The 26,169-nt window shown below is 30.8% G+C and overlaps 1 protein-coding gene across 4 annotated transcripts; it reads left to right on the forward strand.

The window, feature by feature from the left end:
* Positions 1 to 10,624: 10,624 nt before the first annotated feature.
* Positions 10,625 to 25,164, forward strand: LOC139481467 (uncharacterized). 4 transcript variants are annotated; one of them, XM_071264827.1, is made up of 2 exons: positions 10,625 to 10,728; positions 23,499 to 25,164. In XM_071264827.1, exon 2 carries the CDS (start codon positions 23,531 to 23,533, stop codon positions 24,383 to 24,385), a length of 855 nt encoding a protein of 284 aa, XP_071120928.1. In that variant the 5' UTR covers positions 10,625 to 10,728; positions 23,499 to 23,530; the 3' UTR covers positions 24,386 to 25,164. The 4 variants fall into 4 exon arrangements, with proteins under 4 accessions (XP_071120928.1, XP_071120931.1, XP_071120927.1 ...); XM_071264830.1 differs by lacking the exon at positions 10,625 to 10,728 and adding an exon at positions 18,558 to 18,680; XM_071264826.1 differs by lacking the exon at positions 10,625 to 10,728 and adding an exon at positions 20,823 to 21,159.
* Positions 25,165 to 26,169: the final 1,005 nt, after the last annotated feature.

Below are 26,169 nucleotides of genomic sequence, written 5' to 3' on the forward strand. Positions count from 1 at the left end.
TTTTTCATAGTTTTATATGTTATATTTAAGCTTTGAATCTTTAATATGGTAAATTTCGGTAAATTTCAACAGCTTAATTAAGTTCATTACATATACATTAATTTGTTGTTACTAAAATACTATGAGAGCTCAACCACACCCTCTTATTGCATGTATTGATAGATTGTCAAAAGATGTTAAGAAGAAAAAATAAGAAAAAAATATAAGAAGAACAATTAGGTCTTTTCTCATCTAGGGGATAGATCCAATTGATACTAAATGATACCTCAATATTTTTATGGTAGGGGTGTGCCATTCTGCCCAAAAAAATGTACCAATTTTAATATACATGTAACATAACGTTCAGCACCTATAGTCAGGAGCAGATCCATAACTTTTTGTAAAGGGGGGGGACTGACTGACCTAATAGGGGGCCGCTCTAGTCATCAATGACTCCCTAAATAATCAACCAAATTTTTCCCATGAAAAAAGGGGGGAGGCATTTGGAACTTATTTTGAAGGTGAACTTTCATATTAATTCATATATTAGTTAAATTAGTATAATAACATTGACTATTTATAATTTCTGAATAGAATATTCATATATGAAATGAAGATCATACATACCCCAAATCAATATATAGTTATCAAACGTAAATGCATTTTTATATAGTATGTTATAAAAAGGAGGGTCATTTTTATATAAAACCTCTCAAAAAAGGGGGAGGCAGTGCTGTGTATTTACTATTAATCCATTTATGCAACAATTACCACTTATGGATCAGGATAAAATAACATGTGCTTCCTGTCATCTAACAAATTTTAATTGGAGTCACAGCTTAATTTGAAATTATGCTGTTTTTTTAAGTGGTGCAGATGTGATTTCTCGGGCTTAGTTGCAAGACTGAAAAGTCAAGTCTCATACAAAAATAAATTTTGTCATGACAAAATTTAAAGTAACTTTTGTCCACTGAAAGATAATTTTGTATGACAAAATTTAAATTTGTAATAATCTACAAATTTTGTTAAACTGAACTCATTTTTGTTGAACAAAACTCACTTTTGTCCGTGCAAAATTGAATTTCGAGTACAAAACCACAAGAGTCCCGTTCGTTGACCCGTAGTGGATAATCATAGATAAATACATAGTGAATGCGATTGCAGTGAAATTGATATGAAACTTTTTTTTAAACTGCACGTGCTTAATTTTCATTGGCAAGGAACAGTAGTTCTTGGATTTGGCAGATTTTCTTGAAATTATGCATAAAGCATCGAAATAACAACATTTTGGTAAATAAGTGGATATTGAGAAGAATCCTCATATCTAAATATAACTTATCTATTTGTCGTTAAACCAGATAAATGTTTCTACCAAGATTTGTTTGTTGGTTTTAACGATAGCACATCTGCAATATAAAAACAAATGTACTTTCCAGATAATATGTATTACATGTACCACCAAAACACAGTTTGTCAAGTGAAAAATATCGAACATCAAAGAAAATTCAAATCGGAAAGACCAAGTGGCAAAATCAAAACAGCAAGCACAACAAAGGAATGTAAAATAACTGTCAAATTCCTGACTTATGACATGGATTTCCGTAAACCCTCTACCCTCGAACACACTTATGAATTTAATCTGTTGTTGCCCGTCCATTTGTGTAATGTTTTCGTAAGAACGGATTGTATCAACTACAATTATAGATATAGCTGTACTTAAATTTTTAAGAGCCCAATGCATGACATATTAAAACAAATTTTTTGAATAATGACGGGATTAAACGGTGTAAACATCCAAGGAGTAGTGCAATGAAAACTATTACAGCTGCTCATCTCCCCTAGTAGTGTGTGTTGGCTGCTGTGTGTTTTTTCGTTGTTATCCTGCAGGCGATAATGCTGGCTTTTATTTTGTTTCTTGACTTTTGGTAATTTATGACCACTTAAACCACATCCCAGTATTTTTTTAAATTTCTATTAGATATTCTATATTCTCTTACTGCTCTGTTAAATTACTTCTGAATATAAAATTGGTGTTTAATCACTTTTGTTTATTTTTTTCATTTAAAGCACTGCAACTAATAAACGGTATCCCTTGATATACATTCCAGGTTACAGAACTTGTATACCTCATATTCACTCAATTAGCCATGATATTCCACATATTTGAATTGCTTCATTCTCACAAAATTCTTTAATATGGTATACTTTTAAGTTTTAATTAAAGTTTTAACAGATAGCTTTTTGAAGCGTCAAATGGTTATGTACTATAACATGAAAAATTAATGATATTTAAAATTAGAGTTTTATAAAATATTTATCCAGTAAATTATAATACAAACAACTTATAATTCTCATTTAACTTTTAAATGATTATACGTTAAGTAAATATAATTAAGAGCAAATTAATTTAAATCCAAATAAAATGTATTCTGTTAGGCAAATTTGGTGTTAAAGTCATATGAAACCTCAAATTAAAAAAAAATATGCATCTGTTTTTTATAACTAAATGGATAGTTTTCATTATAAAACTTTTGTCCATATACTTTTTTCTGAGGAAAATTCTTTAATTTGTCCACATTTAGAAGAAGTTTACTTATTTTTAATTGCTTGCTTCCAGGAAGCAATTCGCCGACATATTTTCCGTATGCATAGTGACCTGAGCGTAACCCTCCTCGTAAAAATCCGGTGATCGCAATACGCATGAATCTGTCATTAAAATAAACAATTATCTGATTGTACATGTTAAACACGTGCTCAATACCCATGCTTTTTGTTATTTATTTACTATAAGGTGACAATCGGTAAACTTCGGCTTCAAAACACGGCATTTAATGAGCAGCCATATTTGTTAAATCATAACAGACAGACAGAAAAAAAAATTTACGATTATACGATATATTTGCGTAAATAATGATAAAATCGTGCACAGAGGACTTAGTTTGTGATATATACATGCATTGGTTCAAGAATTGGAAAAACATTATTTTTCACCACTCACTCGTTTCATATGACTTTAATATTGATTAAGTAATAAATTGGTTGGAATTTACTATGCTATGTGGAAGGTTATGAGACCAAGTTGAATGATTTTTTTATATATAATTCTGCTTTCGTTTTATATCTATAATGCTAATATCCGATCATGCAAGACAGTCTACAACCTTGTTTTGAAATGAAACCAACATCAGTTTACCTTTTTGATATGTTTTCTAACATTATACTGATCTTTTTTGTTTTAAGTAAAATAAAATTCTCATTTTTATATTTAGATCGGGAACAATATGGCAGCTCAGGAACAAACTTTTTAGCAATAAGAATACATTTACAAGAAACAAATAAAAAACATTTATAGCTACATGTATCATTAAAAAATACATCTGCTTGATTTTTTGATACATATTATTCCTGGTTCAAATATTACACCGATCGAAAAACTATACATTGTATGATAGTTTTCCAACTTGATATATTCAGTTGTGGTTCACCAATACAATATATTTAATTTTGATCTATATACTAAATTAGAATCAATATAATGACTCTTTTGTTAAGCTATCTGGATTAAATATAAATATTCAGTACGTCGCCAATTCTGTAACACAGATTTATTGAACACGTATTCATCCAATTATAAATTCATTTTGTTATGGAATCGTATATGTTTGTTATTGATCATGATCATTCTAATGATCTTTTTATTCAATTTCAAAAATGCGTTTATGTTGATCAAGTATTATTATCTTTGAATTAACCCTTCGAAATTAAATACTATTTTACACAATATCCTTAGTTTATTTTGATATTCAAACGTTATTGAAGATTTACATTATATCGTTAATCGCTTATACTTGAAGTGTCTAAAATCCAAGTTTCATACAACCCTCACATTTTACCGAACGGACTACGAAGCTACAATCGAAATACCTACATCTATATCAGACACGAGAAGGATACAATGCATACATTCATACAGCTGCAATTAAAATGTAACCTGAATGAGACGCCTGATATTTCAATTTGATTGAACTAATGATGCAATACGTGCCTTATCGTGGATGCTGTTAAGTAGAACATTGGATGAAGTCAGTTTAACCGGCCTATCGTTTATATTATGTAACCTGTTTTTAACAATAGGATGGGAAAGACCTAAAAATAAAAAAATTGAAAAACATAAAAATTAAAACTTCAAAAAACACCTATCCATTTTGTATGAAAACTATAAAATATCAATAAAAGTATAAGTGTATGATTCAAGTGGAGTTTCATTGACATTTTAAAAAGTTAAATCACAAAAAATACTGAACTCCGAGGAAAATTAATGTTGTGTCTTTAATTTGTAAAATTAAATTTTATGCTTGCTGTTACTGATGAAATCGGCTGTTAAATATCATTAAAATTCCTACTGGAAGCAAAATGAAGGTATGGTGATGAGTGATTTAAATAACCACAGAATGATGATTTTCAACATTAATATAAGATTAACTTCGATTTCCTTATTTATTGTTTAAAACGATGTTCAGGTTAAAAAAAAGCGCTACATGTACAACAGCAGTATAGTCATTACATTTAAATAAGCGCTGACCTTTAGGTGTGTATGTGCAACTTATCCTTAGATAAATAGTTTTTAATATCGGTTTGACTTTTTATAAATGTGGTTGACATGTAATATTGATGCAACTTTGATGACTGAAATACTTGAAATCTATTCAGAAAGATCTTTATATTAACGTTAACACTTTGTTGTACATTAGTGAAAGTGCAATGCATATTAAATGTGTTTGCACCATATGTTAATGTTGAAAATCATCAGAATGGCTAGATAGGGGCAGAACAGTAAATAAAATACAATTAAAACACTCTTAGGGATGTTATTTACAATCTAGTAACTAAGATTTATTGACTTGTATTGTATATTTGTGATGTCAAGATTTAAGGAAATGGAAGAGATGCGACGAGGAGGATGTGAAACAACTTTCTACCAATTTAGGTGTCTGTGTATTTTTTATGTTCCACTATTAACAGTATGAGGCATTTTTTTCTGTTTTGTGCATCCGTTTGTCCAAAGAAGATTGAAAAAGCGCTCTCCATCTAAGGTTAACTTTGCCTTAGGGAGTTGACGTTTTAAAATTTACAAAAAGACAATTGTAGAAAGGTTTGTTAGAAATCATGTCAGTACAGAACCACTGGCCACATGAGCTACTACCCTCCGGGAATGATAGTCCACAAGGCAGAGGACTCGACCGATTGTTATAAAAAATGAAGGCAACACGTTAGGTTAAAAGACCTTTAAAACTCATTTACTTAAAAGAACATAAGGGATAACGCAAACGCTTAAAATTTCAATTGAAAGGAAACTAGACAACTCCATGGTCATAGAGGATAAAACAGTCAGACACTACATTGGCCACCATTTTAATAACTGGTTGCAGATAAAAGGTTTTCTTTCAGCGCTTATGGTAGATGATGTTTGTTTGATGGACTGTTTCTAGGATACAAACGTATATTAGATATTTCATTAGTGTACATTTTAAAGTTGTGTTATTTAGTTGAAATAATTAATTTTTTGGATTACATTTATTGAAGATGAAATCGACTGCTAAAATTCATTAAAATCCCTACTGGAAGCAATAGGAAGGTAAAGTAATGAGTGATTTAAATAATTACAGAAAACATTCGTGCAAATCACTTTTCTATTGTAAAACACTCTTTAAATTAGAAATATTTTTTTGTATCGTGTGCTCTTAATCTTTTTTGACATATACATCACATCTTGTGTTATAATTATGTAAACGTTATAAGTTGTGCTATCGCAGTTTTATCACATTCTACTTTTCAAATACAATTTTAATATTTACATAATGATCCCTTGATCTGTAGGAGAAACTATTTTGTTATAGGTATCAAGCAGGATATGTATCTGCATAATTCTGGAAGCTGTTCAGTTATCAAACATTTTGACATAAATTAGGCGAAACTAAGCCAAGCCAGTTTGTTCCGCATTTACTTGTGAAAAGAACGTGATTTACACTTTGATTAATTGCTTTAACATATCCAAACTAATTATGTTTTCCGTGATTCATAGTGTAAACATATTTCCAGGTCAACAGTTGTACAAAATATATGTTTTACAGGGTATTTTGTGGCTGTGCTGTTACCCCACTGTCCCAGGTTGAGAGAAGAATGCAGTGCTAACACGTATTTTAAACCCCGCTGCATTTTGAATATACGTGTCCAATGTTGGGAGCATGTAAGTTAGTGGTTGAAATTTGTTTATATCTGTCAATTTCTTCGCAAATTGTATTTTTATAATTATATATATAGATAATGTCGTTAGTTTTTTCGTTTGAATTGTTTCACATGGTTTATGTCGAGGTCGTTGATAGTTGACTATAACTAAAAAGATACTTTTCGTTGTAAAAGGCCATACTGTCATGACCTATAATTGCTTATACATATATCTTCACCATTTCAACTTTGGTTGATAGGAGTCTTATTGGTAAGCATGTCACATCTCTTTATTTTATATGGTATTGTAGTTTCAAAATCAAGAGTATGTACAAACATATCTTTCCTTGAATATTTCATACAATTATTAAAATACCAAATTTTGGTCGAAAATCGGTGTTAAAGCATAAAGATTCGACACAAACAGATAAAACATAATGTATTAGAAACATGCTCTTGGTATACGTCTGTTCGAATACAAACAGTTCAAACGGTATTCAATTGAAAAATATGTGAGTATACTTAAATTCTCCCTCGTCCTGCTCGTCCGAATTAAAAGTATTTTATCTCTAAATTCAATATGCTATAAACAAGGCAAACTTAGATATATGATTAGTTGCTCGCAGTAACATATTATTTTCTCTTGCGATACAATATTTTATTTTACTTTATTGTACAGATTTCTTCGATTGAAACAACATATAAATACAAGAAATATAACATTGTTCCTCATTCGCATCGTTTCTTTTCCTCTGCTAATACCTCCAACGCCTGTACATACAATAAACATAGCAGCAACTAAATATATACCAATGTGACCAACTTCAATTCGACGTAACTGCGAGCACCTTCTAGACTAAAACATTTAAATGCCAAACTTTATATAGTACCATTTAACCCCACCCGTAGAAACCGCCAAAACTTTCATCGTGCCTTATGCATCTAACATCAAATTTATAAATAGTACATACTGTTGCAGAACCAGTATCAGATCTAGTTATACTAGTTCCATCTATAAATAATTACTACAAATAGCAAACGGAAAATACCCATGATTCTTCCTATTTAAAAACAATGTTGGAACAATATGTAAAAAAATAAGTAGACCATATCATATTGCATTGAAATTAACAGATTTTTAAGAGTATCGTTGCAATTTCAATTCAATACCATGCAAATCGTGTCCCTTTGAAAAGTGAAGTATTACTATATAAAACACATTGATTATTTGACAATGGTCGTATAAAAATTCAAACCAGTCTTTGATTTTTAAATACTTAATAATGATCGTTACAGGTTTTTAACGTCACAACGGGCTTTTAAATATCTATGTCAGCAAATATATTAAATATTGAATGACAACTGATTTATTTGAAATGACAATGCTTGTTTAAATGTGTCACTAACAACACCATCGGGGGTTCATTTTAAATATTTTTATCTTAAAAATCAATGCAACTATTTAAAACCCGATCAGAGGTGCAAAAGGGTGAGGTATTTTGGTCGCAACTTTAACATTCCTCCCAAAATGATAATATTGAATAATGAATTATGTCAAATATAGCTTTTATATTGATATGCACACCCTCAAAATTTGAAAACGTCTTTTAAAAAATAAAGAGATATGGTTAGATTGCAAATGAAACAACCATCAAACAAAGACCAAAAGACAAGGATGCTTACTACAAAAAGTACAACCTGTCAACGTACTCAACAATTATCAAAATTCGGACCAATGCTATAAAAGGACCTGCACAATCAATAAAAAAATCAGTTCTAATGTAAACACCTTACGACCTTATTTTTGCTATATAGTAAGAACATCAGGCTGTGATCAACGACAATCCCAGGCTCTTATCTCGGGGATATTTTTTTATTGTATTATTTGTTAATTGTCAAGAAAAATGTAATATACCGAAGACTAATGATTAGAAACAAGCTATCTTTTAGTCTAAACAAAATAGAGCAAAATGTATAGAATCACAAGAACTCCAAACAGAGTTACACAACATACAAATGGTACATACATTTGTCTTGTTGGGCATAAAATTTGATGAAATAATAAATGTGCATCAATCAAATCTTTTACTTTGAAACGATAATCGATATGTCTGCGTGATTTATATTCATTTAGAGAACTTTTGTATATATAATAGTTATCAAAGGTACCAGGATTACAATTTAGTACGCCAGACGCGTGTTTCGTCTTCCTAAGACTCATCAGTGACGCTATAACATTGTAGATAAGATCTTACAATATTTATCAAATACTTCTAAAACCACATCGTCTTATATCTATAGATAGAAACATGGTATTAATGACAGAGCGTACAGGGTAACTGTAGTTTTATAGTAATTGTCTATTAAATCTATCGCCAAATACCGCTTTCATAGCAGTGGTTTTGATTTCTTTCTAGGTGCCGTGTGAAATTAACTGTACATCTAGATCAGTAGGTGGCATAGGCTGTATGCTCCTGTCACCATCCAACATAATCTCATTGGCAATCATACATCTTCTTATTTCTATACATCTTATATATAATTTAATACATAGCAGTTAACTTCCAGTTGTTTTATTATAGAAGTCATCTAAGTACTAACTACGTGCTTTCTCTAGCAATTCGTTGCGTCATTGTAAATGATTGAAATATGAACTGTTTTATCAAACAAACTTTCACTCATTTAACCATTTTTAATGGTTTATTGATAATAAATATGCATTGCGTAAATATACTGGAATGAAATTCAACTTTTTCAAGTTGTTTAATGGATAATAATGTTGTTAAATGTAGTTATAAATGTGCTTTATATGGTTTTTAGAATGTTAGATTTATTAGGCCATCGAACGTCAACAACATCGAATTGAAATATCTACTTTTTGTTACTGAAGTTCGACCCTTCGACACAGATCAAAATCTCTTTTTATCGTACTGTTAAAAAAACCATACGAACTTTAAATATATAAAAACATCTAAAATTGATTAAATGAAATGTATCTATACTATTGTAATCTTGATTTCTTTTCAGTTGAAACACTTTGTTTTATATAGAAAAAAAAGGTTTCAGGGTTTATATAAGTCAGCTAAACCGTGTGATGCGTTTTCAGATTCATCACTCAACAACTTCTCGTTTACCGAATACTTACATCATTTTACACATGAGTAGCAAGGTTGAAAAGTTTCGTCACATCTTTCTCAGGACCTACAATAAAGGGATTTGTGAAATTTGGTTCTTAGGTTTATATAAATCAGCTATACCATGTGATACGTTTTCAGATTCAACACTCTTCTTGTTTACCCAAATATTTGGGTTGGTGTATGACCAGTGACCCGTTGCTCGCAGTTTCACTTGTTAGAAACTCTAATGCCTGATTAGAAAGAACAATTTCTGTTTAGCTTTTGCACAAAAAAGCATCCTTTTTCCCCCAAAATAAAGTTCAATTGTAAGTTAAAAATCAGGTTGCATTTCTAATGTGGCAGAGTATACTATAGTTTAAAAAGCTCAAATCCCCAAAACAGGTGATAATCATTTTCTGTATTCAAAGTTTATAGATTATCAATTTAAATATATGTTGTGTTCATTCAAGTTCAAAGATACAAAAGGTACATAAAATGTGTCTTGCTGGGCATAAAATTTAATGAAATGATAAATGTGCATCAATAAAATCTTTTGCTTTGAAATGATGCTTTGAATGTCTGCGTGATTTATATTTATTTAGAGAATTTGTGTATATAACATTATAGATAAGATCTTACACTATTTGTACAATACTTCTAAAGGAAGAAAAATCGTTTTTGTTTAGCATTATTGCTTACCTGAGATTAAGGTAGTTGGTTCATCTTGGTTTTTTTTTTTTTTTTGCAGTGCAAGTTATTTTAATTTTCCGATTTACTGATTTCATTGTTTTAAAGTAACAGCAAATATATATTAGGGCACGACCATTTAACTTCAAAAAGGGCCGGGGTATGTTTTTTTTTTTCCTAAAACAACTTATTTTGATTCTCAATTTGATGTGAAGAAATCAAAATCATATTCCATACACATTGCAATAGTGTATATCGACCAAGTATCTATCGATACCTTAAAAGTGCAAAAAACATTATATTTGAATGCTTGGACATTTTTATCAATTTAAAAAAAAAAACAGATTTTGAAGCATTCATACGATTATGAAAATTTCAAAATATTCAAACCTTTAATTAAAATGGTATTAAAATAAAAAGAAAAAATATTTATTAAAGATATAATCCTACACAACAACGTACCTCTGTCATATAATTTTGTCATGATTATGCATAAAGTAAACACGATTAAGAGCGATTTTATTTAATACCCAAATATAATACATTGTAAAGATACAGATTGGCGTTCATATTGATATAATTATAAAATGGTTAGAAGTTACAAGCTTTTGTGGAATGTAGTCAGACCGTGGTGAATGAGATCATATATAATTTTGTTTTCATTTCAGATCTATATTATGATGTTGTCCTGTTGATATAGTAAATGGAAACATGCGAGCAGGTACGTACGTTTACATCTAATATCCAATATTTTTTTTTATTTAAATAGAGAAAAAAGTGTTTCCTGTTTCTAGGTGTTTTTTTTAAAATGAATTCCTTTTTTCAGATCATTGTAAATTTGTATATTATGTGTGTCTGTTTCTATGTGTGTGTGTGTGTTGTCATTGCTTTTGTTAAAGCTTTTCAGTTATTAATGATAATGCATTCGATTACTCGTAATAAGTTAGGCATATTAATGATTCAATCTGATAAGTTTGAATTAAATATAGTTTACATTTATCAAAGGTAACACTATTCATGGCAACTATACATCTGACAAGTGTAAATCAAAATCTTTCTACCAATACTCATTACGACATTTTACTGTGGAAACATTAAAGATTTATAATCACAAAACTATATTTTGATATTCGCACTAATACTTTAAACAATGAAATGAAAAGTCAATAAAATGTCTATTTGTGTTAGACGGATAATTTATTCTAATTCAGATTTGTATATGGCTTGAATTACTATGCAACATTGAATTATCTAAGCACTGACCAAGAAGCATTATAGGTATTTTTCGGATGAATAGATGTTGATTTAAAAAAAGTAGTTTACAACCGTTGAGAAGACGGTAGGTGTAAGAAGATAGGGTATGAGTGCCAACTCTCCATCTAAGTAAAAATTTGTAAAGGTACATCATTATAGGTCACGGTGCGGTCTTCAACACGGAGCTTTGGCTCACACCTAACAGAAAGCTATAAAGAGCCCAAAAAAATAATGGTGTAAAACCATTCAAACGGGAAAACCAATTGTCTAATTAATCTATACTATGCAACTTTGAAAAATCTTAGCACTGTCTAAGAAGCATTATCGGTAATTTCTGATAGATAATCTGTATTGTACTTATACATTGCATATAACTAAATCTTATAAAAGACAACAAGTAAACGGTCTATTATTCAATAAAATTAACGGTATCAAATTTTCCTGCACCAGATGCGCATTTCGACAATACATGTCTCTTCAGTGATGCTCGTGGCCAACATATTTGAAATCCAAAGCTAATATAAAAGATGCAGAGCTATAATCCAAAAGGTCCAAAAAGTATAGCCAAATCCGTGAAAGGAATCAGAGCTTTGCATGAGGGAGATACATTCCTTAATTTATAATAATTTCTATCATTTTGTAACAGCAAATTTTAATAACACAAAAAACAAATCCGTATTTTCATGCCAGTACCAAAGTACTGGCTACTGGGCTGGTGATACCCTCGGGGACTAATAGTCCACCAGCAGAGGCATCGACCCGGTGATAGTAATAAAATTCACGGTATCAAATTGTCTTGCACCAGATGCGCATTTCGACAATACAGGTCTCTTCAGTGATGCTCGTGGCCAAAATATTTGAAATCCAAAGCTTATATAAGAGATGAAGAGCTATAATCCAAAAGCCACATGCATCTTTATTTCATAACTTGTATCTAAAATGCACACGTGAACAGGGCATCAAGAATTACCATACATAGACACCAAAATATGCTCAACAACTCAAGGACAACTCAAACTCAGGACAAACGTGATAATATAATTTTACATTGACAGCTTCTTATTCTTTAGAAATACACGTATCATACAATCTATCTGATTCCAGAACAAGACATTATGTCACATGATATTTGGAAAAGCGATTACTGATGCTTACCATATGAAATTATAGAAATATGTTCGTAAATCATTTTTTGGTATAACGTACCGGTAATTATATAGCATCACGAAAAAACTCTATGGGACAAATAGCACTTACAACATAGTGTGTTAACATAATGCTTTATTAAAAAAGAAACACCTATTTGACTGAATACGTTCACAATAATATATAAATTGTGTTTAATTTGTTCTTTACTATAAAAATTCAATCTAATATCAACTTATAAAGAGGACCTATTGTAAAATTCAAGTCTTGATGTGAAACAGTTATATCAAAACAGAACACTTAGTTCATGTTAGTTTTAACAATATTTATTCGGATAAATCATTATAAATCATCATATAACAATATCAAACACTTGAAATTTATAGCTAAGATTCCGAAACAAGCAAAGTCTGCTTCTGAGAAAAAAAATCATGTTTACAACCAAGACTATATATCATGTCAAAGAAATATCTATCATTTAAAAACTTTTAAAAAGGAAGCATGCTTCCCAATATTAAAGGAAATTGAAAATATATATAAGTTATTTTCAATTAAACTTATACTGTCTGGGTCAGCAATATTAGTTTGTGTATACCAATATATATAAAATGAGACATTTAAACTATGTTAAGTGCGTTCTTCAGACTTATTTTGGTTTTAACAATAAAATTGAAACCACACTAATGCACCAACTTACGACACTTATAACCATGTCGTACAAATCTCAAAATAGATCTTAACGTAAGTATAAAAAAGAAGATGTGGTATCATTGCCAATGAGACAACTGTCCACAAGAGACCGAAATGACACAGACATTAACAACTCTAGGTATCCGTACGGCCTTCAAGCGATGAGTTTAACGTAAGATCTGTTTTGTTGCCAGTTACTTGCAAATTTCCTAATTAAAATCTCAGTGCAGTTTAGCAGATAATCGAACATCAATAATGCATTTGTTTTGGCTGTTTTATATATTTATAATTACTTTAGATGGATGTTTCATTATAATACGTTATTCTGATTGGCTACACTGTAATCTGCGTTATTCTTTAATCAACTTCATTACACAATAAATTTTATCATTCCTGATGACACGAGGTCCCACAATAAAGTGCACAGGTGTTTTAAATACAAACTTGATAAAAAGCGTGTTTTCATGACCTTAGCTAAAAAATGTAATTATAAGTATTGGATGCTTCTTTTTGTAACTTCATTGGGGTGTAAAAGCGTTGACCGTGCACACATTTTCAGAATGAAGCGCTTCGGCGCTTCATACAAAATGTACTTCGGTCAACGCTTTTACACCCCAATGAAGTTACAAAAAGAAGCATTCAATTCTTAAATGCTATAGTTTAAGTAATGTATCATAATGTTTAATGTTCCTCCTGCACGTTTTCCAACCAATAAAATACCGGGACAATCTTCTGCATTTTGATAATATCGAAAACCTACATTTTATTCTTTGAAAAAATACATTATATTAAAAAATTATCATGTATGCAATTAAAATTGACGGAAAGCAGACAACCCGGGGTTTAAAATTATTATTGTTTTCATTTTTTAATATTCGCTTTAGATCTTGAGTATGATATTTCTTTTTGATGCAGTCATAGTCACAGTCAGGTACAATCTGTACCAGTTCACTTAAGTGTAATATTTTATAATTCAATATACTTAATCTTATACAAAATCAGATAAAATATCGACTTTTTGTCCATCCATATGCATTATCATGATTTCGTTAAAGTAACTTATTGTCAAAGGGAACAAATAAAATTAGATGAAATACTACAAAAAAATAATGACTATTTAATTTCAAAAACCGGATCTGCAGTTTATCCTGTTTGTTCCTGATGTTGCATCACTTACAATAGCTGCTGTTAAACTATGGTTAACGTCTAAATAATGATTAAAAAAAGTGGATTTATAATACTACTAAATTACAGTTGAATTTGTAAGACATACTTCAAAATTAGTTACTGCATGCAAGTGTTGTCAACTGTACTATGGGACTGAAAACTTTGGCTAAATATACTTGTAAAATATAATAATCACATACATAGATGTTTTATAATGCTAAACTACGTCTAAGATCTCGTATCGAATTGGAACCAAGGCATCTCCATACACATTTGCAAAGTCAATATTAGACGGTAAAGAATTGACTGATGTTCAAACAATTGCTGTAGATTTTATATTTGATTTTGAAATGGCAGCATGTCATACGAATTGTGTCTACTACAACGGAGTCTCTACTTATGATATCAAAAGATGAGGTTCTTATTGTACCTGTAATGATAATTAAATTGAACATTTTATACAAATACATTGAAAACAAATATAGTGCCAAATTGTAATTACTTTCCATTATCATGTATCATATTGTTTCTTAAAAATCTTTTATAATTTCAAGTGAAAAGATCACAACATGCAAGTCCTTTAGATTTTACATTGACAGATAGTATGCATAACGTAAACATTCAAAAGGTGTTTTTTTATTTGCAGTTCAAAATCTTTTTATTTTGTACATTGATTAATTTGGACCATAGGACGTTCATTTTAGTCAAATTGTGTTTAAAATTGTGTACATATACATCTAATTACTGGAACGCTATCAGATCAAACATAAATGATATGTTATATACTCTGAATTGAACATACATTAAAATAGGAAAATAATCCAAAACGATATATGCCTTCTGAGACAAATAGCATCAAAATTTGAAGAACAAAAATATCTCTGTTTACTTATTGATTGATCTTAACGTCTAGTAGCAAATACTTTATGCATACTAATGACCTGATTTATCAACTTATTAACAGGTATGGTAGAAGTAAGCAATACTAGTGTACACTTTGCTGCCAGATCAACTGGTCGAATAAGAGCCTTGTAGTAATGGATTAATAAAACTCAACAATGAGCGTCACTGCTGAGTCTTATGTAGACGAAACGCGCGTCTGGCGTACTAAATTATAATCCTTGTACCTTTGATGACTATTTTTTCAAAGTTTTTTTATAATCTGGCATTTCTATTGAAATTTACAGATTAAAATAAAATAACATTTGTCACAGAAGCCCTGACATTATGGTATATTTTCCTACGTTAATGTAGAATGAAATTCAAAACAGTGTGGCTGTGGCCATTGATTGACACATTAAATTCATCCATTGACTGGGACAATTTAGGTGAACGTTTGTATGTAACGACCACTGCTCACTATGTACTTTTTAAAGACACTTAAACTGTGGGGTCACCAAAGGTTCTCAACACCTTAATAAAGTAATTCGAAAAACTAATCAGAAATAACACGATGTTTTGATTTATATCAATTATATAAATCAAAACATAAAGGTTATTCCTGATTAATTTTTTGAATTATTTTATAATTAAAGGCGTTAAGAAACCTTTGGTGACCCCACAGTTTAAATGTCTATCGTAGGTACGTCGTGGACAGTGGTTGTTACAGACAAACGTTCATGTAAATTGTCCCAGTCAACGGATGAATTTAATGTGTCTAGCAATGGCCACAGCCACACTGTTTTGAATTTAATTCTATTTTTAATTCAGAGTTTAACAGCTATTAAATTATCTGTGAAATGCAATATTGTTTGAGACTGTGAATTTACTTGTAATCTTTTAAGTTTGAATAGTTGACAATACTATCACAAATTTGAAGTGAATCGCTGTCAGAAATTATTGATAGTTTGTAAACATTGGGATAACTCACGGTGAATCTATTATAACAGTTCAAACAAAATTAGTGAGGAAAAATTTACATGAATAAGGATATAACATTTCAATATCTATATTGCATAGTACATTTTACCTTTCGTGGCCTTAATTACATGACACCATACTATTTTAAGATGCAGGAATATATATACGTATTTAGATATGTCAGATTCTTTTAGACGGACTAACCACTTTGAAAACCTCATGCACAGTATATTACATTTCAATGGCTATATTGCATAGTACATTTCATCTTTTCGTGGCCTTCATTATGCCATCATACTAAAATAAGATGTACGAATATATATACGTACTTAGAAAGGTTAGATTCTTTTAGACTGAGCAAACACTTTGAAAATCTCATGCACAGTCTATAACACGTACTGGTCAAACATTTTGAAAAAAAACCTTATTGATACGCAATTGAATTGTGCATGTATGAAGGATTACACGTCTACTTAGTCCTGAATCTAAGAGTGCATTTCTTTCTAACACATACGGTGCAAACGGCTAAGCGCGCACATATTTTGATCATTTTGTTTCTAGCATACGCTTGAAAAAGTTAACATAAACTTTGACAAACTATACACTCGTTAAAAATGCGTCTACAGTTTGTCGTTCATCGTTTGTTAGTACAAACGCTACATTTGTTTCCAGCTTCAACCTGATTTAACTATGTATTTGTTTCTACTTTTTTAATAAGTCTGTTTACCAACAACATGTGCATGCATTATTGAAAGTTCAAACAGGGTCAGTAAACACTGATTAAACGATGTATTTGTTTCTACTTTTGTAGCGTTTAGAAAACAATCACTAACGCCACACAACGTTTACAAAAGTTTGGTTAGAAAGAAATGCACTCTAAAACGTGTGGTTGAACAGATGCTTAACGATGGCCTAAGCTCATCCATTCAATAATTGACTTACATTTCGTTTGTTTTTAATGTAGGACTGTGTTTACAAAATCGATATGAATAATGCATGCATATTTTACCACTAAATTAGTATTCACAAATAACTTCAACTTGAACAAAAATACATCTGAAGTTTAAAAATCGTGTTTACTAGATATTGACATTAACGTCAACGTTAACAGCACAATAAACAATGCTTACCTCCAGAAATGTTTACTGAAATTAGTATACTCTGTAGTTGGGTGTGTGTTTCTTGTCAAACAGCAGTACTTACTATACTTTGTATGGAAGATCACTAAGATCAAATGTATGATAACTTGCTTCTTGTCAATGAAAAGGTGGAGAAGGTATACCATGGCCAAAATCTGGTCTCTTTACTTAAAAAAATAAATAATTGAAAACTGTCTATACTAGGGGCAATTAAGAGCTTGACCTATTGTCACATTTGAATAGGCGAAAGTTAAGATTCTAAAGAATTCTTAAACCCAGTCCGATGTTCCCAACGCTGTCACAAATCAAACACATTGTGGTTAATTTTCTTTCTAAAGTGTTTTAGTTGTCGAAGGAAGTTTGTGCTGAAGCCAGGTCATACATGTCAATAGTCGATAATTTTTCTAGTCTCGACGCATTTTTAAACATAAAATTTATTGTATTCAGTTGTTTATAAGTCTGATGGAAAATGATAATAATATGAATGTCAGTAAAAGCAAATACGTGGCTCAATAATAAAAAAAATGTAACACTAGCTCTTCCATGTATGGGTCATGTTCAGATTGTTTTATTTCAAATTGCATCTATAAATTATAATTTTTTTCTTGACTAAAAGTCAATTCAAATTTTAGATACATTTTACAGCTTTCAACATAATGTGTAATTCAAAATCATCAGGGCCACACAAACTTAAGGGTATGAGTATTTGGGAAAATTCAATTGAAAACATATAAGAGTATTGAATGCACATAATAGTAACGGTACCAATTTTAATGCACCAGATGCGCATTTTAACAATTATTTCTCTACAGTGATGGTCCAGGTCAAAAAAATGAAAATCCACAACTTTTAATTTTTTTGAGAACAGTAAAATTGGTTTTATTGTCCAAGGCAGTACGCAGACACTTATATATAAAAACATGAGATGTGGTATGACTGCCAATGAGAAACAATCCACCGAAGTACGAAGTTTTTGTCTCAGATTTTACACAGTATCATTGTCAACTACACCACATATCTATAGTTGTTACAATGATAAATTATGGTCCCATAAGGCTATTTGAAGCAAATAAAATGCTTGGTACTGCATTGTCAATTTTGAATATTTGATTTACACTTATTTCACAATTTTATTGCTATTTAGAGATAAAGAGAAACAAATAAAGACAAAAATGTGTCAAACATAGCTCATATCTTAACAGAAGATTTACTTCTGATATCATAAATTACTTATCATACTTTTAAGTAGACCACTTGACAAAAACCTTAGATAATACAGTATTTATAATGTAAAATAACAATATGATCGATGACCGAGCGGGATCTTCATGATGAAATGGGGAATACAGTATATAAATCTGTCATGTGAAACTCGTTTTGTAGGAGTATATATTTACGCGGATATAGTTCCTTAATTGTGAGTATAAAATATAGGTTTTTCTAAATCGATTTGATGGCGTTTACTTCAGTAAACAAGTGGGTACCAAATGAACATAAATGCAATGTTCAGACCTTTTGTGCGATGCTCTGTTTCATTTTGTTTCGCAGTTCTCATGTAGATCTTTAAGTTTAGGCAAAACTTTGGAGGTCAATATAACAAACTTTGATAACCGTTCTTAGAAAAAGGACACATATGGTTACAGTTGCTTCAGTGAATCGGATCAAAATGGTTTCAAGTGTCTACAACGAAATGACGGACGCACAGAAAAAAAAGTTCACATAAGGTTTTGACCAGTAAATCTAAATCAGTTACCAGACAGGCAGGAAGTAAAACATAGGCTTTAGAGTTTATGATATGGTATTCATGTAAAACTAACATAATTCATAAACTATCATACCAATCAACATAAATTTGTATATAAGCTCCATGTGTCATTCGAAATATATGTGTTTCTGTGCCCCATTTATGGGCATTATGTTTTCTGGTCCTTGCGTCCGTTCGTCCGTCCGTTCGTTCGTTCGAAACTTAGTACACATGTTCCTTGTGATATGATCTTTCTAATGTTAATGCCAAATTAGAGTTTTTATCCCATTTTCATGGTCCACTGAACATATAAAATGGTAGTGCGGATTGGGCATCCGTGTACAATGGACACATTCTTGCTCTCCCTCTGAAAATAAACATGTCTAAAGTATCTGTTCATGATAGATTACAAATATTATTATGAGCCCTTGTTTCTGTCAAGAACAAATACTTCAATACGTCGTTTTACTGTAAACACTATTCTAGAATATTTCTTCAATTTAGAATATAATCATAGAGTAACCTCTACTCAATGACATCACAGAGCATGATTTGAATAAATAAAGTTATACTTTATAAAGCTCTTCATAGCTTTATTGACAGATCTGTATTGTTGTGTTAATTTCTTTTTAAACAAAATTGAAAAAATAGAACTAAACATGGAAAAACTACAAATAATTTAAAGGTTATATCTGAATTAACTATAGAAAATCTTGTTAAGATCATTCAATATCGAAAATGAGAACATGTGATGAAATTAATCAAGTTACAATCATCGAGATTTTTATAAACGAATAACAAATACCGTATATCTGTATAAGTGTTATGAAGAATAGATTTGATATGATCCTTTAAACATATTAATACAAATAGAGCTTCACAACTAACTTTGTTGATATCTATTTGGATTTTTTTAAAGATATAAATTTAATCAAATTGGTCTACAGATTTTCTATTTAAGCTAGGGGCAACACGACGATTGCATTTGGTTTAAGTTTACCATGCATACAAAACCAATGTCAGTATTTTTCATTTGAGATTCATACTTTGTGATTCACTTTTTTGTCTTGATGTGAATCATTTTGTTTTAAATCATGTCGTTAGTTTACTCGAATGAATTGTTTCAAATTGTTTCATGTCAAGACCTTTTATAGCCGACTACACGGTATGCAATTTTGTCATTGTTGAAGGCCTTACAGTTGCATATACATGTACTTGCTTAAATCAACATTATTTGAACTTTGATCGATAGCTGTGTCATTATCGATCATACCTCATCTCCTTATTTTTATATCATTTAATTTGGGCGACTGTTCTCAAACTGGTAATTGTCAATAATATTTTCACACAACCATAGGACTTCAATGGTCGTTACAAAATGACAATTACCATATAGTTATCGGGTATACTAATTTGACATAAAAAAATCAAACCTCGCAGATAGATGATTAAGACAATTGTATTACGAAGTAGTATGTGTTAAATGATATATTGAAACATAAGCCAATGAACTGTTAGACTATTTAATTTCTGTCATCAACTCATTTATACATGTATGAGTTCCAGTTATTATTAAATATGAACAATATTGCAATATTTATTAGTTAAAAAATAGTCAGAACAGCGATTTTTTGTAATTGTCAGTTAAATATTGATATTGCCACTTGAGAATTAGTTCGGTATGTTTGTTATTTTACTTTTAAAACTTGAATTGGACTGGCATTCGCGAGAAAACATTTATATACAAGTACCTAACGATCATGTTTAATAATTATTTGAAATCATAAAGTGTAACTACATTGAATTGAGATGAATACAGCCATATTTTTAATATTGCATTCGGAAAGAAAAGTATAACAGCTTAGTTATGTTGCAATGAAGTGACACTGAGAGCTATTGAGTTCATAGGACGATTTGATTCACGGAACACAGAATTTAAATCTCTCATAAATAGGAAAGTAATTGAACGACACCTTCAATACATTTTAATTGCAGATCTCCTGCCTGGCTAGTATAATCACAGTACACACTTTTTTATTAGATAGTTCTGAAGTAAGATTTGATATACAAACATAGACATGACATGCGACTGTCTTTATGGACAAATATGAGAAAATAAATGATGTAGTTTAGATAGCAACCTCGATAACAGGTAGGACAAGATAAACATTAACTATAATTACTATGTTATGAATGTGGCAGGTGCAGTGGTAAATGTAATTGATTGATTTTTTTTTTTAGTGAATTCGAATTTCAATGCGTACAGTCATGTACATAACTTACAAAAAAGGAATTTGTTAGTGACCGTACTTTGACCTATAATGGTTTTCTTTTACAAATTGTGACTTGAATGGAGAGTTGTCTCATTGACACTCATACCACATCTTCTTATATCTATTGCTATAATTGTTACTTTATGGGAAATACTATTCCAGAACAGGTATCAATTTTGTTTTTGGTTATAAATTGAGTATACGTATGTGACATATAATATTTCCGAGTTTGTTATTAAATCCATTAGTTTGACTCTCAAAATCTTTTCATTCAAGTTGTTCGAGTTATTAAAAAAAATCGTACGTTTTCTATTTCATAATGTTTAAAAAAAACAAAAAAAAACAAACAAACTTAAAAGACATTATATTGATACTAGTAATCAGTATGATTGTTGTTTTGAACGTAGCAAATAGAATTATTTGGGTGTCAAAATTTAATCTCATATAATTAGAGCATCATTAATACAAAAGACTGTCTATAGAGTAGTCTAGGCGAGCAAGTTAAAAATACGAGCTAACGTAAGTTTATGTGAATCGGTCATAGTTTTGGATTGTGTTCCATATATACAAAGATTACTACATGCATACCTATATACATCAATGTAGTTTATATGTATCTAATGACCGTGTTTTTAAGCTAGAAATGTAATTATTTATCGTTTGAAAAAAAAAATATTTGCAAAGAGCGATGAGAAGATTGAATTTTGCCCTGTAACGAATATGGGTCAATTATATATGTCTACATTCGAGAGGTTGAATGCGATTTCAACGTATATACTTTGATTTGTTATGATAATCATGGTAGGGGTTAAACAACTAAATTTTATGATAGATGAGCTACGGAACCGTAGTTGCCATGGTCCTACTGATAACTTTTGACAATTTGCGGACCGCAAATTGTCAAAATATATCATAACAGCTACGGACCTCAAATTGACAAAAAAGAGCATAATAACCATAATAGCTACGGTCCTAAAATTTAACCAAAAAGTAATGACCATAAGAGCTACGGTCCTAAACTTTACCCAAAAAATAGGGACCATAACAGCTACAGACCTCAAATAATCAAAATATACCATAATGACCATAAACGCTACGGTTCTGTAGCAAGTAATAGATGCGAATAAAATGCAAGCACTGTAAATATCAAGGTGGTTTACCATCGGTTAACCATAAATCCGGGTTGAAGTGTTCTTCGTAAGTACTTATCCTGGTCAAATTTAAGTACTTTATATCATTTTCGACAACCTTATAAAAAGAAAGTAAACAATTTTTCTCACTTTTAAAGTTTATGTATTTCATACTTTTTAACGTAAAACGATAAGATGGCAAATAATAGGGATATAAAAATCGTCCTTTGATACACACATTTAAATACACTTTCGTGTAAACACGCGATCTTAAGAAGATAGAATTCTTTAATTACTCTTAACTTGCAATTCACATTTGTATGGAAACCAATTGTTAGGGCTGCATAAAGGTATGCTATTATACAACCTTATTAATTATTGAATATTTACCCTACATACCTGGGTTTGACTTGAAAACACATTTAATTTCGTTTAAATACATACAACATGGATCAAATGTACGCCCACTTGTTCCTCATATAGATCGAATATTGAAAGACCATGTAATTCAAAATGCACAAAATATTATTCGACATTTAGATAACACCCTTATTAATTCAAATCTCACAGACATGTTTGAGATGGGGTGGAAGGGCACATACTTGCCTCATTAATAAGCTATTCCACATAGAATTGTAAGTTAGTCGAGGGTTATGTACTTTTACATACTTAATGTTTTATTTATCATATGCTTGTCAGCAAAAATATACGATGACAATATTACAATCACGAATTTTCTTTACAGTTCTGGTACCGTAAACTATTTAAACTATATACAGCATGGAGATATATTGAGAAGATGTTGTATGATCATAGAAGTATAGTAGATTGTCAATATACTTCCATGGAATGATTACCAATACTTCAACTCTCCAACAGAAACCAAATGACATAGAAGTTAAAACAAATTCCGGTAACTGTATGGCCTTCAACAATGAGCAAAACCCATACCACAGAGCAAGCTTTTAAGGGGATCAGAAATAAAAAAAAACTCACAGCCTGGTTTATGCGAAAAACAAAAACAAATATGATAGGCAGCAATATGAAGATTGTTTAACCGTTATAAATATGTTTTTATTCTCTTGCAGAAAACAAGAATATTAGTTTATAGTCTGACAAAATGACATCTCAGCAAGCAAAGGTGAATGAAGCCGATCTGCAGCCAAATGGAAAAGAATCATCGTCCTTGTCGTATATGCATAATCCACCAAGAATTATGCCTAATTATGGGAAGAGAAAACGCAGCACTCTGCCAAAATCGAACATATCCAGAGTTCTCTTGTATGACAACGCAACACAACAACAACAACTGGATGTTAAACTTTCACATATAAAAATAGAACAAAATCGTGTACGACGAATACTCGACTTACACAAACGCTCTTTTCTGTGGAGGCAGAAAAAACGTCAACAGCACATGGCGGATAATAATATATCATTACCGGACATTCAGCATAATACAAAAGAAAACAGGATACTGAGTAGACTTTCTAGTGAATATTCATATAGACCACCAAACGTACAAGCAAGTTCTTTTAATAATAATTCAAGAACTAAAAGTGCATTTTCGGTTTCTGATCTAGAGGTGCTTAAACTTCCGGAACTCCAAACAAATGGCAAACATGTGATTTTTAAACTGAAAGAGGCGAATGGACAAACGCAAATATTTCATACAATTGATAATGATGGAATATTTTCAGAATTTGTACCAATGCATTCGTTTTATAACAGAGCATCGGAAGATCCGAGATTTCAAGGACTAGCCGATTCTTTAGCGAGAATTGATATAGAAAGTGATGGTTTAAACGAGTTAAGCCCTAGCTACAGAAGTCCAAGATTTTCACGGACGGTACACGTGTTACCGGTGAATACAAAAACTAATGACACTAAAAAATCCGAAACTATGATTGAAGTAGAAGACCATAATAGTAATCATGAAAATGATCACGAAGAGGATCATGTTGAAGATGATTAACTAACTAGAATTAAAATGCATTCAATAGATAAATTATTATTTATTCCATTCTGACCATCACAGAAAATCGTTATGCCTTCGGAAAACTTTATCAACTTTTCCATTGCTCAAGGTTTGTCCGTGTTATTTCCAACAAGTTAAGTTTTGATAAAGATGTTTTTCCATATAGAGTTACGATAGATATACAAATCTGAAATTTTTGGTAAAAATACCAGTGAGAAAACTCTTCACTAGAGACCAAATTACATGAATGTTAACAAATTAAGGTTATCGTACGGCCTTCCAGAAAACCCTTTATCACATAGTCTGTTATAAAATTTCCTGAAATGACAAATTTAAATCAATGAATGCGGGGCAAACTTGTACAACAATGATAGAAAATATAAAAAATAAGAAGATGTGGTATGATTGCAAATGGGACAACTTTTCACAAGAGACCAAACTGACAGAGAAATTAACAACTATAGTCCACGGTACGGCCTCCAACAATGCGTTAACCAGATACCACAAAAGCCCCCGAAATGACAAATGTAAGAATGACAACATAAGAACAAACTGTATAAATCAATTTGAAAAGGAATTTACGCATCAGACCGATACAAAGCAGAAGCACATATAACAAAAACATACAGTGGAGTCCGACGTGGCAGGGTATTTATACATCACACAATAGACTTTCACTAACACATCTGAGAGTACTCGGTATTACCAACAGCCTGTTACTTCAAAGCCAATACTAACCCTTAGGAAAACAGTAATATTTTACAATAAAGAGATAATATTAAGTTACGTACAATTTTCTTGCCATGATTCTCAATGTACTAAGACTCTCGTCTTTATGTTTACTTTTTCAGTTATATTTATAAGAAATAAATTGTTCAAGTAAGTGAAAACATTTTATTTAAAAAAAAAGTTGTTAAACTGAATGTGTACTGTTCCGATAACGCCACTTGCAGGTTGCACTTTGTAAATACAACTGTTTCTCAAAACACGCTTCTGTTGGGGAGATCTTGAATATTCATAGAAAATTAATTTTGTTTACATACTGGTTCCCAGTTATACTTTTTGTGTTCCATTTCACAGAGACATAACTTGGGAGTGTTGCCAGTACTGTAAATATACATGTGCATATGGTTTACATTGAAATCTGTGGTAACCTTTCAATTGAGGTAGGGGTAGTTCAGGGCATATAAACGATGAAAATATGCACAGCCCTATATTTTGACCTTTGAAAAAAAAATTGTGGTGCATATGAACTTTCAATTCTAGGATAAGATTTTTTTCAAAACTTCATAGTAAAAGTGGTACAGTTTTAGCCGCTAAAGGAGTTCCTATGGGCAATTGCATTGTCAATATTTACAGAAATGCAACCTGTAAAACTCGTGATAAGACTCTTGATAAGACTGTTCTTTTGGTTTCTGTGGTTGCCGGTCATTAATTTTCTTGTTAATTTTTTGTGAATAAAACCAGTTTAAAATTGTCCGTTTTTAAATTTTTAAATTATAAAGAAAAAAAGGTTTCTCCTCCTTTATGGAAGTTGACCGCAGATGGATTTGGCTATTTGTAGATGCTATTTTTGTCAATTAGCTCTTCAACTGTTTCGATTATTATACATATATTCGGCATTGATCGTTCCATATGGAAGAGAATCAATGAAATTATTGAACGTGTTGTTTTCATTTTTTAAGTAGATCGATACGCTTGATTTCAATCGCAATCTTTCCGTCAAAGTTCTTATTTTTTGTCATCTGTGGGTAACCGTTTATTAGGTAAAAAAATCTTCG

This window comes from Mytilus edulis, chromosome 7, assembly GCF_963676685.1.
Source record: "Mytilus edulis chromosome 7, xbMytEdul2.2, whole genome shotgun sequence".
Taxonomy (NCBI): Eukaryota; Metazoa; Mollusca; class Bivalvia; order Mytilida; family Mytilidae; genus Mytilus; species Mytilus edulis.